The 19,554-nt window shown below is 38.6% G+C and overlaps 1 protein-coding gene across 1 annotated transcript in view; it reads right to left on the bottom strand.

Annotated features, from left to right (window-relative positions):
* The window catches only part of LOC139449916 (uncharacterized), a 219,076-nt gene that overhangs the window by 181,640 nt on the left and 17,882 nt on the right, over nt 1–19,554 (bottom strand). The window contains exon 2 of the mRNA XM_071231523.1: nt 13,435–13,580. Within this exon, the coding sequence (XP_071087624.1) occupies nt 13,435–13,580 (146 nt within the window). The remainder of the gene's footprint in view (nt 1–13,434; nt 13,581–19,554) is intronic.

Below are 19,554 nucleotides of genomic sequence, written 5' to 3'. Positions count from 1 at the left end.
CCGAACGATTGCATTTGAAAGTGGACGAGATACGACAATCAGAACTGGGAGAAAAGGTGCACAAAATCGACATGAAAATTGTGAGAATACCAAACTTAAATCCCCTGTACATAAAATGGCTTGTCCGACATTGCTGAGGTCAGATTGTATTCAGGGAGTCATCATTATTTACATGTTTTTAAAGCATGTACATTTTATTGACATCCTTAAAAAGGTCTTTGAAAGGCATTTAGAAGTGATACACATAAGGATGAGAATTTATGGATGTCAACTTCTTTATTTTGAGGAACTCAATGTTTTGGAGTTCATCTGATCTGATGAAGGAGTATAGGTAGCATGTACCATACTCCGAAACATTGTGTTCCTCATAATAAAGAAGTTGACATCATAAATTATCCTTAAAAAGGCTGTACAAAATGTTGATATCTCATAAAAGAAATAAACGACTCGTGGTTGTTGTTTATCATACAGTTATGACTTACATGAGATATCAACATTTTGTACAGCCTTTTAAAGGATGTCAATAACATGATTAATACAGTTCCTTTGTCAGGCAACCTGTCCTGTATGATAATCGGAGCAAACAAGCCAACACATTCCCCATGTTCTATATGAACTGTTTGTTAGAGGTGTCCACAATGCACTGTTAACCTCACAGAACAAAAGGCACAACTGTTTGATAAGCACAGCTTCAGGTGAAACAGATCCACTTCTACACTTTGTCAAAGTGACAGTTATTAATCAAATATGATCTAAGGTTTTACAATCATAAATGTATGCACACTACAAAGCCAGAAAGCAGAAGGTGAATGTCGGACACAAAGACTGGCGGGGACATGAAGGCAGTCAGTCAGCCACAAATCGGCCACCCTCTTCCCGACAACACAAACTCACCATGTATACCGTCTGTACCTTATTGCTGTGTGTAAACACTCTGCAATGAGGCTATGATAGAAGACACTCTCTATTAGCCTTGTCCAGCGGTCCAGTGAATACACATTTTACCACCCAAACATGATAATACCTCACTTGAGTCCATCAAAAGACTGATTCACGGAGCGTTAAATATGTTCCATTCAAAACATGAGAGATGATCCTACACATATGTTATTGAATGTTCAATTTCACATGTTCAATGAGCCCACAGTCTGATTTGTGTTCATCAGTAGATTTCTGTTTGATAAAAGAACCATGATTGTGTACATACTCGTGAGCATTTTGAGACTATTTACAAGTGATAGTGACCAATCAATTTGAATTCATCCAAAGATTGATTAACATGGTCAGTGAGTGGGTGCGTAAGCTGGACTTAACACCGTTTTGAACAGTATTCCAGTATTATCACAGCCATGTCAGCTTGATGGGGGAGGAAAGCCTGAAGTGATGCAGGTCTTAGACATTTACCACTTAAGTTTTGGTGAAACCCACGATCCTGGGTATTGTGCTGACCGACCTAGAAACATAATACGGGCAAACCTTGATTCAAACCCAGGATTATAGGTTTCGCATGCCCAAGGGATGCAACTCTGCAAAGCAAATTGCGGCACCTCAGACGACTGGGCCACCCGTGCCTCCTTATGGCAATCAGAAGATTGATGTTTCATTCAAGAAGTTGACCCAAATAATATTCAACATTACGTGAAACAAAACCAAAACCAACAGGGCATTATATGGGAACTAGGGCTGTGACCGGTAACTCGGGTACTGGGTACTCGGGTACTTGGGTACTCGGGTACTGGGTACTTAGGTGGATACTGATGAGGACCTAACTTTGCCAACTTCTAGAATGCCAATCAAACAGTTATTAACCAACCATTTTTCAGTCACCTTCTATGCTTACAATGATACACAAGCCTCTGACATGAAGCAAACTGTGTCCATTGATCTCTCCCTGCCCAGACAGTAAACCAGTGTATCCAACATATCTCCTGATGTCTTGGTACGACAAGTAAACGCAGTAATCCTTGGAATAAACAGGTTCTGGACAAACATGACATACCATATATATCCTTTATAATGTTTACGACAAGAAATGTGACACTTACTGAAATCCTACAGATCAAATATTTTTCATCCTCCCATATCAACATTAGTTCTGATCACCTAGAATGAATGTGTCAAAAACATTTAATGGTAAAGTTTTATGTCCACTTGAGTGTATATTCCATTTATTCCACATACTTCAGCCTTTAAATATGTTTATGGCAAATAGCTATTTACTGTCCATGTCATTGAAAATCATTAGTGATATTTTTTAACACTAAGTGACCATCACTCTCTGAATGGTCATGCAGAGACAACATAGCCAGGCACCAGTGTTTAACCCATCTGATAATGCTGCAGGTCCTTACCATTTTTATCTCAGGAAGGAACAGGTGGCCATCAACATCCCTTGGATGCGCCTGAATCCTGGTTCGAATCCCAGTTTGCCATGATTATGTTTCTAGGTTTGTCAGCACCGAAACTGTGCTCGTGAGTTTCACCAAAGTGGTAAACGTCTAAGACCTGCATCATGCTGGGCTTTCCTCCGACATTAAACTGACACGCCGTGATATAGCTGGAATACTGTTCAAAGCGGTTCTTAACCCAACTCACTCACTCATCTTGGGAAAGAATCATCATATACAAGCTATTCATATTTTTTCTCTCTAAATTTACCTAACATTTTTTGGCAAAATAAACAACACTTAAAACTTGAATGATGTTGGATTGAAATTATTGTTTATCTCATGATTATTTTGGGGAGAGTTAACAGCAAACGCCACTTTATTTATTTTATTGCAGATCAACCAAGAAAATTCCAAAAACAAGAGTGAGTAAGCAGTGTTTCATGTCCTGTTACCAATACTCCAGACATCATGGCAGGAACTGGCTTCACACATTGTACCCATGTGGAAAATCAAACCCATTCTTTGGCATGACAAGTCAATGCCATGAACACAAGGTCACCAATCACACTGAAACAAAGCAATTCTGAATGTGGCTTCTAGATGACTCGTTCATGAATACCACAAATGCAGAAAGTATCCTAAACCCATATCTTCACGTTCTTTGTACGTCCATACAAGCTAATCCCTGAACTGGACACGATGGTCACTGGCCCCTTGGCACCCAGCATCAAAGTGCACCACGATGCCCCCAAGACATGCTTAACATACAGTGCTTCTGATGACAAAAAATAGCAATGCCAAATATGAATAATATCAAATAAACAAGATATGAAGGCAGAAACATCCCTCCAAACAGGATTTGGTCAGCAGCCAAGGGATTGTCAACACAAGACTGAACTTGAAAAGAAACTGCGGCATCCACACCTGACGTCCATGTCTCTGCAGCAGGGGATGACGGGGGATGGAGTTGCGGAGGTGTTTGCTGAGGATCAAAGTCTTGGACATTGATGCGGTCGCTTCTCAATGCTCATGTTCGGCCATGTGGCTAACATGGCTAAGGGAGGTAACTCTTTGCTAAACATTTTTTGCATTGATGACATTTTGGGTGTCTCATATGATTATATTATCATGCCAAGTATGAGGAAATTTGGAGTATTTAAGTGCAATGGTTAAGTTGCAAATTTCTTGTTCAAACTTTCTCGAAAACAGTCTTAACAGAATTCTTGTAATGTCTCAAGTGAGTTTCATTAACTATGAATTATTTTGGGGGTAATTATATGGTAAAACACATATTCTTGTCTGGTAAAAGACATATGATATTTTTCAGATAACACTGTTTATTAAGTTGTGACATTTAACATGTTTAACTTCATTTTTAATACATTTTTGAATACATTCAATGAATACATAGATGCTCCCAATGGTGAATATGTAGATGTTTCAACGTAGTGAATACATAGATGTTTCCCCATGTTGAATACATAGAAGTTTCCCCATGGTTAATATGTAGATGTTTCTCCATTGGGATTATGTAGATGTTTCCCCAGGGTGAATACATAGATGTTTCCCCATGGTGAATACATAGATGTTTCCCCAAGGTGGATATGAAGATGTTTCCCCATCAAAAATATCTAGATGTTTCCCCTCAGTGAATATGTAAGTGTTTCCCCACAATGAATACATAGATGTCTCCCCATGGTGAATATGAAGATGTTTCCCCATCAAAAATATCTAGATGTTTCCCCTCAGTGAATATGTAGGTGTTTCCCCACAATGAATACATAGATGTTTCCCCATGGTTGATATGAAGATGTTTCTCCATGGAGAGTACATAGATGTTTCCCAATCGAAAATATCTAGATGTTTCCCCTCAGTGAATATGTAGGTGTTTCCCCACAATGAATACATAGATGTTTCCCCAAGCTGGATATGAAGATGTTTCCCCAGGGTAAATATGTACATGTTTCCCCAGGGTGAATATGTAGATTTTTCAACATGGTGAATACATACAAGTTTCCCCATGGTGAATACATAGATGTGTCCCCATGGTGGATATAAAGATGTTTCCCCATGGTGAATACATAGATGTTTCCCCATGGTGAATACATAGATGTTTCCCCATGGTTGATATGAAGATGTTTGCCACAGTGAATATGTAGATGTTTCCCCGCAGTGAATACATAGATGTTTCCCCATGATGGATATGAAGATGTTTCCCCATGGTGAATATGTAGATATTTCCCCATGGTGAATACATAACTGTTTCTCCATGGTGGATATGAAGATGTTTCCCGAAATGAATACAGAGATGGCCTGTGTGTCGTGCTGCAATTAGAATCTTCAGGACAAGAAGTTGAATGGTGACCTTGACTTGTAGGATGATCACAGGTAGCGGCCTGTTGCCGAGACATTCAACAAGTGGTACAGTGAGATTATTGCAGCGATGGTCAAAAGGAAACTAATCTGTCTAAACATGGCAGGCAGACGAGACACATTGCCACGACGGCAGTCTGGCTACAAAACATGCAATTAACAATAGTTAATCTCTACACTTTAAGGCTTTGTATCTATGCAATCATATGTAACAAGCTCTATGTAATGAAAATGTTGGACAACTTTGCTTAATCGATTGAATTGCTACCCTGATTTTTAACCTTAACCCCTACAACCAAAGGTTAAAATTTGAAACTGAAACACCACTGAAGGTTCAGAGGTTCTCATTCATAAAGTGAACAAAACCCATTGAGGTTTAAAATTTACCAATCCCCTACCCCACGCCCAACCTCAATTCCAAAACCCCCTACATCAATCCCCCCCCCCCCCCCCCCCCCCCCACAAACACCTCTTTATAAAAGCCTCTGGATCCGCCTCAGCATCGTCTTTATTGCATATACTAGTAGTTGTTGATGAGGTCACACTGATTTGTTTTACTGTTTCACTTTAATCAGTCAATATGCCTGGAGGTTGTGAGGGTTGATCTGAGGTTAATTCCCCAATAAAACTAATTCATAATATATATATTTTATAAGAGGAACAGTTAGTCACTATGCATGTCATTGCTTATGTGTGTCTTTGTACCTAACAGCAGAAAGCTATCAACGTTTCACTACTGTATTTCTTATTAACAGCAACTTTGAAAAAGTTAGTTCACTTTGGTGTATAATTTCAATCAATCACTAATTTATTTTTGCTAAATTTTATATTGAAATAGTAATTTAATTATTTATGTAGAAACCCATGAACAATTTATTCAGTTGATTTTTGCTGACTCACTAAAATAGAAACATTTTCACATCTAAAACTATCAAGATTTCTTGAAATATTTTTCCCTGACACAGTAATACATCTTCATTGAATACCAATGAAGAACTTGATCCCTCATGTTTATATAATCACATTTCACATAACTTCATAAACATCATCAAAAGAATCGGAGGACAAGAGTTTAAACGTATCATGCTTCGACTCAACCCCTTCTCCACAATGAAACTGTCTCTTATCAGTCACATGACATCACTTAATTGGCAAATACACCGAAACATCAATCTTATGAAATCGCTATACTCTCACGAAAACCAATTATTTCTGATTTTATGTCACATGGTTTTCAATGGGAAAAGCCAGGAATTGGTCATTGACACAGAGACGATATTGCTATGGAACATGAAGAGGGCGTCTAATAGAGTGATGCGATCACCAAAGCATGATGGGATATACAATATATCGGGAGTTTAAGTACTCGAGATACCCGATCATTGGCGTGGAATAAACGTAGAGGAGGGGCACCTTTCATTCCTTCAAACACACTTCAGTGTCGGGGGTAGCCAGGACGTGCCTGCAAGTCAATCTCGCACAATGCTCAATTCTGTGATCAGATCATTGACACTAGTCCTATATAACCTAGAGGGTCTGAGCTGTAGGAACAAGTCTGTGATTACTACCTAAACATAAAAGTTAGAAATTGAGAAACTTGAAATCATCAAGTTTTAACTGACGAGCTGAAATATTTGAGCATCAACATTCTGATTATATTCTGAATTTCAAACATTGTCAATGTTATCAGTGTAAACTAAGTGTACTTCTAGAATTAAAATTGAAAACTAGGTGACAATATTAATTAACTTTACAAGCAATAAATATTTGAATTTCATGATATATTATCAACACATGATTAAACATGGTAAAAGATCCTTCAAATATGCAGCAGCCTTATTGTGGAATGATCTACAACTGGAGATAAAACCATCTCCAAACTTATCATCTTGACAGTTAAAAACCTTCCTTTTTAGACAGGCATGTCCCTAAACTGTTTCTTGACTCTGACTTTTCCAACACGTGCAGAGAGCATGTTTTACTGTGTGTATGTTGGCTCTAGACAAGTGTATATATTATTATTATCAACATGATAAATCTACCATCCTTTGACTGTATGATTAATTCTACTTGAGCTATTTCTTACCATTTCTACATTTGTTCAGAAAACATTACAGGTGACTAAATGAATACGCTATGAATTTTATTGCAGACACTATAAAGAGATGTAATCATTTTTTCTAAATATTTCGGTCAGTGAATAGAATCACAGTTTTCCGTGTTTATTCCTTCCACATGTAATCAAATGTTTCCCCGTGAATTCGTCAACATATTTTACAAACTGACAACTTTTCTCGGCGAGAATGCGGCACAGATTAGAGGGGAACATTACACACACTTAGCAGATTTGACTTTTGAGGTTTTTAAATAGGACAGACATGTAATGGCTTGAGGTCGTTCTGGCATATATTTAGAATGTACACACCAGGGTATTTGTAGGAATTTTAGCAATGTGGTGCAAGGTGAGAAAGCAAACGTTGGGGATACTTTATAGGACGCAAATTTTCTTCCCTTCTGTAGTTTGTAACAGATTTTAGACAGGCAAAAAAAAAATGTTTCCACCTGGTGTTGGAACATGAACCTACTCCGGCCAGGTCTGGTTTGTGAGAAGTATTGCTTCAGCTTCAGGTCGACACAGATTAAGTATATCTGTCCCCAGACGGGGCATGTTTGTGAGCCAAATACAGACAAAAAGTACTTTCAGATTGTGGCAAAAAAATGACTTAAAACAACAAAGGGAGACAAATCAATACTTCCTGTCCGACTTTTCGACATTTGTTTTAAAAAGTCGGTGGCAAACTATACCATGTTAAATTGTACACACTGTGGGTGTTGTCAGTGACAGCCCAAGCAACACAGTCATGGTCACAACTACTACATCAGCCATCATCGTAGGTGCCAGATAGAAAGTCCTTCGCAAAGATACTTTTTGACTGTCTCCAAAAAGAAGACTCCCTTTTCAAAATGACGGCATTCAATTCATTTGACTATTCTCTTTTTGGTTGAGAACGAATCATGTCTTCAATCACCTTTTTTAAAATTAATTGATGGAACGAATGTTTTTAACGCCGCAACCAGCAATAATCAAGACAGCCTGTGAGTAATCATGTCTGGGCGAGACAAACCATTGGTTGCTATGACAACATCCTATGCAGTGGGGTACGAAGTGATGCAGGTCTCAGACGTTTACCACTTTGGTGAAACCCATGAGCACAGGTATGGTGCTGACAAACCTAGAAACATAATCGGGGTGAACCGGGATTTGAACCCACAATCATAGGTTTCTGGCGTGTCCAAGGGACACAACTCTGCACAGCGAAACGCGGTGACTTAGACGACTGGGCCACCTGTGCCCCCCTAATGAAGCAGAAGATCTTATACATATATTTTGGGAATGTAACAATGTGAGCTCCATCTGGTGAGACATGGAAATTTGGATATCGCACAAAACCAAAAACCTGGTAACACTATCTTAAGAAAATGTTCTTTTGGGTTATTTATTGAAAAGTAACAATCCTTTAAGCCTTATAATTAATTTGTCAAAACAAATCATTTTCAACTTTAGAAATAATAAATACCAACCAATATTCCAATTTATACAGTAGGAGCTCACTGAATTTTATAAGTTAACAAAGTATACTTCAGTCATTATTTGTAATAGAGATTACGTTAATAAGCTTTGGTCTAGCTGTTGTGCTAGCCCCAGTCAAGCACTGGTAGGGCAGCATACCAGGTCCCTGTAGCAGATGGGCTCTCAGGGCACTACAGTCCTGTCTCAAAGTCAGGGACACTGAGAATCAGTTTCATACATTGTACCCATGTCAGGATTCAAACCCAGGCCTTTGGTGACATGAGCAAATACATTAACCACTAGGCTATCCCACAGCCCCATAAAACTATAGAGTCAGAGTGTTTAGAGTTAACATGAGTTTGTGAATTTTATGCAATAATCAGCCATTTTTCGAGATTTATGATTTGATTGTTGATTTACGCCACACGTAGCAATATTCCAGTTAAATGACGGTTATCAGTAAATAATCAAGTCTGGACAAGACAATCCAGTGATTTACATCATGAGCATCGATCCACGCAATTGGGATCAACTGAGTCAGCGAAAATGATATCCCGATCCTGTAAGTCGCCTCTTACGACAAGCATGGGTTTCTGAAGACCATTTCTAACCCAGATCATCACAGCATGTCAACATATCTGTTGTGAGAGAGTAGTTTGTGAGTCTGGTTGTTTAATGCCTCTTTTAGTAATATTTCAGCAATATCACGGCAGGGGACACCAGAAATGGGCTTCACACATTGTACCCAAGTGGGGAATCGAACCTGGGTCTTAAGCATGATGAGCGAACGCTTTAACCACTAGGCTACCCCATTGCCCCTGTATCTGTTGTGAAATGTACCATTTGGTATTCAACATATTTTTCAACACTGTGTATATAAATTTTGGTCAAATGGTGTGTGAAAAAATCAGCTGATATCAGGAAAATGTATAATGGATAACAACTTCTGTTTTATTGCATAAAGTGACGTTTCGATTATATTCTTACACCGTTATCAAGCAATAAAGTTGTATGTTTTCTTCCTTTGTCACCACCTTCTAGAATCAAGCAGTCAGCTGATATTGTACAAGATAGTATTTTATCATCCAAAACTGGCTCCCACAGGAGCTATGCTTGGATGAGATCAAGCGATATCTACACTGTAGATATTGCTGCAATGAAATTACATCACAATGCTTTGCAGACCATTGTGACGTCACTGGTTACCATGACGTCACAATCAAATGACATCACTAATGGCTCAGCTACTGAAGCTGTTAGCAGTACTATTTACACTGAAGACACTGCTAATTATTGTCTACAAATTGAAAAAGTTGGATGAATGATGTTGGATGATTAATAAAATCTCACCCGAGTGTCTTTTGATATCAAATATATCAACACTCGTTGATAAAAGTGGCAAAAATCCTCGGCAAGCCTCTGAATTTTTCCACTTTTATCAACTTGTGTTGATATATTTGATATCAAAAGACACTCGGGTGAGATTCTCTGTTTCTCCAAAAGCTACCCTACAATAGTCATGTTATATTCAAGTGTGTATTATACAGAAGAAAGTACGGTAGTTGGTCATACATGTGTTTCATGAAACAATGGAGTTGCTTGTTTGACCAGGAAATGTCTCAGTGTCAAACATACGTGTGTGTCGGCTACACATCTCCGCTCGCTCTGACACTGCGTACACAGGCAATCTTTAATCAGGACAATACTACCTCCACTTACCAAACACTGACAAATACACAGTACTTCCAATCGGGTTTACTTGTTATCTCCAAACTAATGACACGTCAACACACGAAAGAACCTTATCATTTCAGAGTCTATACAAGGGGTTAATGCACTGACAATAACGATGATGATGATGATGATGATGATGATGATGTGAACAAATGGTGAAGGTGGTTATAATAATGATGATAGTGGTGGTAGTGATGATGATGATGATGATGATGATGATGATGATGATGATGATGATGATGAACAAATAGTGGAAGTGGTAATATTAGAAAGAAAACCTGACACAACCATAGATACACAGCCTTCTCTTCAGAACAGCTATGCTCATGTCTTCAACCAAGCACAGATACAGTTTCTTGGAAAAGGATGGGGAAGTTCTGATCACCAATCACAAGTAAACAAACAACTCATGATGAACACAAGTAATCCATGAAGCACTCTTGGGAGTTGTGTTTTTCTCATTGAACACACATACCCAATGAGTTGCTTGTCATGTTGTACTCTCTGTACCGATCACCCATAACAATTCAAGACGTATAAACAATTAGTATGTTCAAAAAGGACGATGTTCACTCCACCTCTCACTGTGTTTCCTCCTGGTGACAGGCAACAGCAGGATATTTTATGGGAGCTTCCCCCACTTCCTTACTCCGTCTACGGACAATCCAGTGTGGTGATTTTATGAGAGCTTGTACCAATAATGAACCAGTTTGTCCACAAAACATCTCAAGTTAAAAGATAAACAATTTTAAAACGTTACCTTTCCCCATCTACAAGATGACATGCGTGAAATGAAATGAGATTCAAATAAAAAACTGATGACAAAATAAGTGAATTAATGAATATCTAAATCTAAAATCAATTCACCACCAAATGCCATAAATAAATCCAAGAAACTTCAACAAGAACATGAAGAAAAGATTATGTAAAATGTCAATGTAGGAACATTATGCACTGAAATCAACGTCTACTTATGATAAAAAAAATAATTATCTTTCATATTCACCCAAGAAAAGAAACAAAATTTAATACATCACATAAGGTCAAAAACGTCTCTCAAAAAGATTATTAAAAAAAACTTCATAGCTTTCCCACATTGAACAACAATAAACAAAACTGCAACCCACTTCCGATCAAATGAACACAAACAGCCTTGGCAGGCTTACCTTCGACTGGGCCTCAGATCCTAGCAACAAGAATTAATCAAAATATCATGAGTGGATGTCAGGGATTGTTCATGACAAAAACATACTTTTCAAAGTATCTCAAGAATTTAAATGGGGAAATCCTGCTGAAACTGTAACAGTGACCTCAATTCAGTATCACTGATTTGGAGTAGTGAGGTATTTTTCCATGCATATAGATTGTGATTTCAGAGCAATTTGAGAACAGGTTAACACAGAGAATACTGATGTGTCTGTGGCATTGTATATCCTGTATGCAGCAGCTGGCTATTAACCATCTAACTGTGTAGAACATTCTTGTGACTGACACCCTACTGTATTTTCTTGTGTATAGTGTGCATGTTTATATTTTCATTTAGTGAGTATGGTTTTACACCGTTTTTAGCATATTTCAGCAATATCACCACAGGGAACACCAGAAAATGGGCTTCACACATAGTACCCATGTGGGGAATCGAACCCGGGTCATCAGCGTGACGAGCGAATGCTTTAACCACGAGGTTACCCCACTGCCCCTTTTCTTCGGGATACTGGATATTTTTTTATCTGAATCTGTAACCACTTGGTTGGTTGGTTGATTTGTTGTTTAATGCAGCACTCAGCAATATTCAAGCTATATGACGGCAGTCTGTAAATAATCGAGTCTGGACTAGACAATCCAGTGATTGATAGCATTAGCATCGATCCACACAACTGGGATCGATGACATGCATCAACCAAGTCAGCAAGCCTGACCACCCGATCCCGTTAGTCGCCTTTTACGGCAAGCAGAATCGCCTTTTGCGACAAGCAGAGTCACCTTTTACGGCAAGCATGGGTTGCTGAAGACTTATTCTACCCCGGATCTTCACGGGTCCTGTAACCACTAAAGTGGGCTAGGAAATGTGTACAGCTTATTGCTGTTTCTGGCCTATCCGACAAGACACTTACACACAGTAATCTTAATGTCTGCATATCTAGCATTGCCTAGTATACATAAAATAGAAACAAAATTGAAAATCATCATGTCTAGTGATGTTTTTTCACCATGATCACAATTTTCACATTTTTATTGACAAGATTGTTAGCTGCTGTTTGTTTACCTGAAGCAAAACAATGTACTTTGTTACTGCACACAAAATCCAAAATAGCAAGTTTCCCCAAAACTTGTACCCAAGAATGGAGTGTGTGCATTATACTCATGTGGGCAAAATACACAAGAACATACAGCATTTGATATCACATGAGCATTGATGAGATCTGAAAACAAGTAGAGTGGGGGTAGACTACTGCTGTGGGCAGACTACTGCTGTGTATTCGAGCTACACAATGGCAGGGACACTGAGAATCAGTTTCATACATTGTACCCATGTCAGGATTCAAACCCAGGCCTTTGGTGACATGAGCAAATGCATTAACCATTAGGCTATCCCACAGCCCCATAAAACCATAGCTGAAAAAATAATAAGTCTTGGTTCTCAGGCACCGCCCGCATCATCATAAAGTCTGCCACACGTTTCAATTCTATTTCGATTATCTTAAAAAAATACAAATCCTAACACATAAAAACAGTGCGATCCAATATAACATGCAATTACTTCCATTTACATGCGTACTGCTTGTATGGCGGCAATAGGAGTTTGTATGCTTATTTATGTAGCGAGGCCCTTTCCCAGGTTGATGATACACAACTGTTTATTTGGTTACTTACTAGTTTGAACAATCAAAAAAAAACAACACCGCCCACACTATATATTCTTCTTCTTCAAGATGGGGATGGATTGGGCACCCCCTGAGGAAGCCAGTCAGTAACATCACCAGACAGGCGCTGTCATGACCCCCAGGGAAAACGAAAAAGAGGACGGCCAAGAAACACCTGGTGATGGGACCTCGAGGCAGACAGCAAGAAGATGGGACACACCTGGAAACAATTAGGGAGGGCAGCCCCAGACCGAGGACTCTGGCGGACTGTTGTCAGCGGCCTATGCTTCGGGAGGAGCGAAAGGCTTAACTGACTGACACTATATTTTCAAAAGTCATTGCCTGAGAACCAATTCTTTTATTTTCTTAAGCCTTTATTAGTGTGTTTTCAAAAAGCTGTTCCATCTTATGATATAATGAGCATTAGTACGAACATTCCATATCAAAAGTGTTATTTAACAGATATGGTTCCATCTGTGGCTACCATGGTAACTGAACTTACCTCCAGACTCTGAGAGTGAGAGTGCGGAAGGCGCTCTCTATCAACTGCCTTGCTTCCTCCGATGTAGAACATGATATTCCGTTAATACTCAACAAAATGTCTCCGTTTTCGAGAGGGGATGAGCAAGCTTTACTGGAGCCCTCAATCTGAAATGTAATGATGATCTCAGTGAGTGAGTGAGTGAGTGAGTAGGGTTCAATGCTGCTCTGAACAGTACTTTAGTTATATCATGTGGAAGGAAAGCCTGTGTGAAATACCGGGTAGGGCTCATACGTTAATGACTTTGGTGTAACCATCAAGGATGGGCATGGTGCGGACAAACCTAGAAAAACTCTTCACAGCAAATTGTGGCGCCTAAGATGATGTAGCGCCCCCAATATGATTTAAAATGTTGTTTTATCCTATACCCTATAATCAAAACCATTGCTAGTGACCCCAAGGTCATAAATCGTCGACAGTAGAATAATTACAACATGCGCAAAGTAATAATTGCACATATATACTTTCTTTGATATATTCATATATAAACCAGTGTCTAAATCTGATCATACAAATAACAATTCCTTGATACAAAACATAACAAGTGCATCCACAATATCAATACTAATCTCGTCCATTCTTTAAACTCAATAATCCAACAAATTCAATTCTCACAGAAGCAGAAAAATACTACTCAAAAAAAGTAAAGGAACACCTGATTCTTTCATCGGACTACAGTTACATGGCTTGACAGATTAACTAAAGTAACATGAAACAATCAGGTGTTCTTTAACTTCTTTTAAGTAGTATATTATATTATATCACACCTACAATTTGATAACAATTTAAATAGCATGATGCTAAAAAATGTCATCCAATCATATAGCCTTCAGTAGTGACAGAAATTCTGTGTCACAGTACTGATATGGTTGGTTGGTTGGTTGGTTTGTCACAAGTTTAACATTAATACCCTACTTAGACACAGTATATTGACTGTGAACCAACCAGTCCTTGTTTAAGCCTCTTAATGCCGAGTTATAAGACAGAGTAAAAACAAGTACCATCTTTTAACGTCTTTTGGTATAACATGGCCAGGGATCGATCCCCAACCTTCAGCTCTCCAGGCATTTGCTATACCACTAGACCATGGAGGCGGTCTCATAACAGAAAGGATGTGTAACACACTGCTGCTGCTGCTTTTCACAACATTCCAGCAACATCACGGTGAGCTTCACACACTGTATGAATTTTGGGAGTTGAACTAGGACTTTCAGCATACAAGCTAACGCTTTACCCACTAAGCTATTCCACTGCCCCTAATACACAGAATAATTGAGGATTTATAAGTTTCATACACAAGCCTATGTTTTCCATTGAAATAGATCCAGAAATTATATCTAAGAAATGTTCTTATGCCACAAAGGAAACAAAACAGACACTGTTCTGTTGTTCTCACAATCTTTATATATATCTCTCAATGCACCAAACTTACAATGACCCACATCAATGTTTGAAAATTCCATAATCTCCCTTTACAAATCATCAATTTAATTTGTCTCTCATTAACATAAGGCATCCATATTTTTTAGCAAAAAACATCAACACAATAGTGTGATTAAAACATTTCAAAGAATCACGGTAACCATCCCATATATAAATGGGGTCGTATTGTTGCGTTATCAGGTTACCATGACGATGCGAATAATTGAATTACAGTGCATATTCTTCATGAATATCAGATCCTGTACCCATAATGAATGAGCCCTGTGGTGTGTGACGCTCCTCGCCCCCTGGGATCATAACAAGCCTATATCTCACACCTCCCACTTCCTCTTCATACAAACACATTCTTTATTCCATACAAACTTACAACAGGATTGAGGACATGCTAAATCCAGGAATAGGTTTTGTGGACACACTCCTCCCTCCGAACAATCACAGAGACTGATATGTGAACCAAAATAATGAGAAATTCAGAACTTGCTTACAACAAAATGATAAATAAGAAACATAATCATGCTCAGGTTCATATTCATCACACTGAGGTCTACAGGTTCCTGCAGAAGCAAGGGTAGGTAATCCTTGACATACACCAGCATGCACCCGTGAAGATCCGGGTTAGAACAGGTCATGCATGCCGTAAAAGGAGACTATGATTGTCGTAAGAGGTGACTAACGGGATCAGGTGGTCAGGTTCGCTGACTTGATTAATGCATGTCATCGTATCCCAGATGTGTAGATTGATGCTCATGTCTATCACTGGATTGTCTGATCCAGTATCCATTATTTATAGACAGCCGTTATATAGCTGGAATATTGCTGAGGGGGACGTTAAACAACAAACAGACAAACAAAGAGACAAACAGACCTTGACATTCAACTTTATACAGCTGGGTACTAGGGCTGGGACGGGTAACTCAGGTACTCAAGTCGGGTGGGTCCTGAGTAGGACCCGCGTACCCACAGGACTACCCAGACCCGTGGTTTGTCACGTGATATATTGTTTAATGACAAAAACTCACCATAGCTCAGTGGTTACACTACAAGTCGCTAATGTTCGCATTTCTTTCTGATGATGCACACATTCCTTTTAACTTGTATATGTTTGAGTAAAAGTCTTTAAAATAAGAAATAATATGAATGTATTGTGAAAGAAAATAGAATCATGTTAGTGGCGCCATTTCATTATATTGTCCCATATTTTACACATGTTGTATTGTTGGCCTCATGGCCATTTATACGGAATAAATGATTTGTTTGAGTAAAGATAAATCTTCAGTCAACTTCAGTGAACGCATGATCTAAAAAGTTTTCGCCAGGGCTTCAGTAAAACAATTACCAATCAGACATTTTGTTTCCCACTCTTAAGAATTGCAGTGGGTACCCGGGTAGGGTCGGGTAATAGGGGGTCAGGTACCCGGGAAGTAAATTTGGACTCGTCCAAGCCCTACTGAGTACCTCCATGCTTGGAACATAGCAACCTGGGATGAATGGGATATGGTGTATCCAGTCCTGTGATTGTAGGGGTATTGTAAGCATGAATGGCTCCAGAGTAGCGAGAGAGGCACTAACATGTCAATGGACTTAAGCAGACCATGTGCAGCTTGACACTTGTATTGATTTCCCATTGTTTCCCATACGAATAAAATATTGTCATGCACTGAAGCTCACCTGCATATGCAGTCAACAGTGTCAAATGTCAAAAGAACAGACACTTACAAAATGTTGCTGTCAGCACTGATATAAAGATGTCTGCATAAATACTGAGGACTAAAAACTAACACTAAACTCTAATGATTTTAACAAAATATGTTTTCTTGATAGGGAGAAACATACACATAACAGTTCAGCTCCTTCAGCCAAATATGCCTTTTGAGAGAGTAAAGCATTGTGGAAACAAAGTCAAAATGAAAAAAGTTGAAGAAAATGGAACATATGTGTTGAAACTAAAAAATGTGAAATTTCATTACAGTTTGAACAAAATGGCTGAAAAATGGCCATAAATAGAGTTTTAAATCTGGCTGCGGTGGCAGGGCGGATTTGAACCTCTTGAACAATCTGGGGTGTCATCATTGGAGACATGTTAAATATCAGTGTCACTGGTCTTGTAGTTTATGAGGAGACGAAGTTTACAGTGTGAGAAAATGTGTTTTGGGAGAATTTAGGAGCATGGTCAAAGTGAAAAGGTCAAACAAAGGTTGAACAAAGGTGAAAGTTTGAAATATCATGAAAAATGGAACATTGTGTTGAGCCCCATTATTAACTACAAATTTACCATCTTTGTTTACATTTTGAATGAAAATGGCTGAGCACTGGCTATAAGAAGTGATGGTCAAAGTGCAAAGTCAAGGTCAAAATCTAAAATATCACAACGGAAAATATATGCAAAACTCCACTAATAATTGTACATGTGCCAATGCTCATGATATTAATCACTGGATTGTCTGGTCCAGACTCGATTATTTACAGACTGCCGTCATATAGCTTGAATATTACTGAGTTTGGCGTTAAACAACAAACCAACCAACCAACCAAATTTTATTCCATTTTGAAAAAAAACAAATGGTCAATTAATGACAAAATAAGTTTATAAATATGGCTCCTGTAAAATTGGGTTTGAACAAATTGGGATATCATCATCGGCAGGAACAAGCATGTGAAGTTTCAACTTAATTGGTTGAGTGGTTTCTTCGGAGAAGCTGTTTACGACTGATGACGGCCATGATATAAACTCACCTGACTGAAAGTCAGGTGAGCTAAAAATTGAAAATGGAAGAAAATAATTTTGCACTGCAGGATCCATGGGATGTGAAAAAGTGCAGCAATTTAAATCATAAAAACAAATAAATATTGCAGTCATGGTAGCATGCACATAAATTGTACTGCAGACATCTTATTTTCTTTCCTCAATCACTGAGGTTGTCTTCAAGGTAGGAAACTAACCATCAATATATAGCTCAAGAATTCACCGATACATTAAATCTTATTATTGTCAGGACAATGGTCACACAATGGCCCCAGTTTCACGCCTGGGACCCTACAAAAGAATGACAGAGCCCCACGGACTCACAGACAGAAAGGCAAAGGTAAATCCCTGTTATTGTCGGATATAGAATATTACAGTAGGGTGGTGGATATACCGCCCGATACCATTTATTACCGCATACCCCTGGCTGGATGAGACATACGAGTAATGACTTATATATCTCAGCTGATACCTAGGATGACTCATGACATATACATTGATAAGAGGATGACATATGAATAAACAGCTTATAAAGCATATAAAGCATATGATATGTGGACGGGAAAATATCACCATGATTGATCAGTGCATTAGGTTTCTTATCAGCTTAAGATCCTCTAGCACTGGCAAGAACAAATATATATAATTATAATTAATTAAAGCTACAAAACCCATTCCATATCCAATAGAAATCTGTACAACTCCGACTATATCATCAGCATGTGATTATGAATCACTATTAACATGATTAAATAGTAATGATACCAGATGTTCGCGAAAAGGTGAGCGTATCCTGCCCCACCGGTGACCCCCATCACAAACACACGCAAAGGCAAGTCAATTGTTCACTTGAAAAACCACGGAAACAAATGGTACAAGTCAAAATAGGGAATGATGGTTGAAGCATGTTATTGTATCCCAGTTGCGTGGATCAATGCTCCTGATGTCAATCACTGGATTGTCTGGTCCAGACATGATTATTTACAGACCGCCATCATATACCTGGAATAATGCTAAGTGCAGCGTTAAACAACCAACAAATGTTACAATCATAAGTAGGTAAAAACAAACCATGTGCACTACTGCAGTCACATGCAGCAGACTGAAATCAATGTCTACTCAATTACAGCTCACCATCTGCTCCCACACTGGGTTTGCCTGCAACACACCATGCATAGAAGTCATGGAAATGTTCGCCCTGCATAAACAACCATCTGTCTCCAGAGCCTCACCACATCCAATCAAAGTGCACTCAGGGGGGTTGGTTTTGATCCCAATTTTCAAAATGGCTGTTTTGGTTGCCATCTTGAAAATGTTGAATGAAATATCAAAACCTTTTGATTGAAATCATTAATTTGATGATTTGAAAATAAAATAAAATGTATTATCAGTGAAGGTAGAAAAAGGTCATGGTCACATAGAAATGTAGCATTCAAAACCAATGCATTCATAGCGACAAAGATTTAATCATAAGACAAGGTAGGATATGGGACCTTTTAGATAAGCCAATATTTTATTAATTTGTTTTGTCTGTTTGTTGTTTAATGCCTAACTGAGCAATATACCAGCTACCGGGTATATGACGGCGGTCGAGTCTGAATCAGACAATCCACTGATTGACATCATGGACATCGACCCACGAGATAGGGATACAATGATATGCATCAACCAAGTCAACGAGTCTGACCACCAATCCCATTAGTCGCCTCTTATGACAAGCATGGTCGCCTTTTACGGCAAGAATGGGTTGCTGAAGACCTATTCTACCCTGGATCTTCATGGGTCAAAAAAACTTTACATTTTGGGAAATCTTTAAAGAATTGTAAAATCTGTATTATGTCTACATGGTATACGTGAGCACTCATCATGTTGATTAGTCAGAATAACTGCTTGTT

This window comes from Haliotis cracherodii, unplaced genomic scaffold (genome assembly GCF_022045235.1).
Source record: "Haliotis cracherodii isolate W230 unplaced genomic scaffold, xgHalCrac1.p SCAF_8, whole genome shotgun sequence".
Taxonomy (NCBI): domain Eukaryota; kingdom Metazoa; phylum Mollusca; class Gastropoda; order Lepetellida; family Haliotidae; genus Haliotis; species Haliotis cracherodii.
Note: the sequence above shows the minus strand (reverse complement) of the source record. Positions and strands in the feature narration are given on the sequence as shown.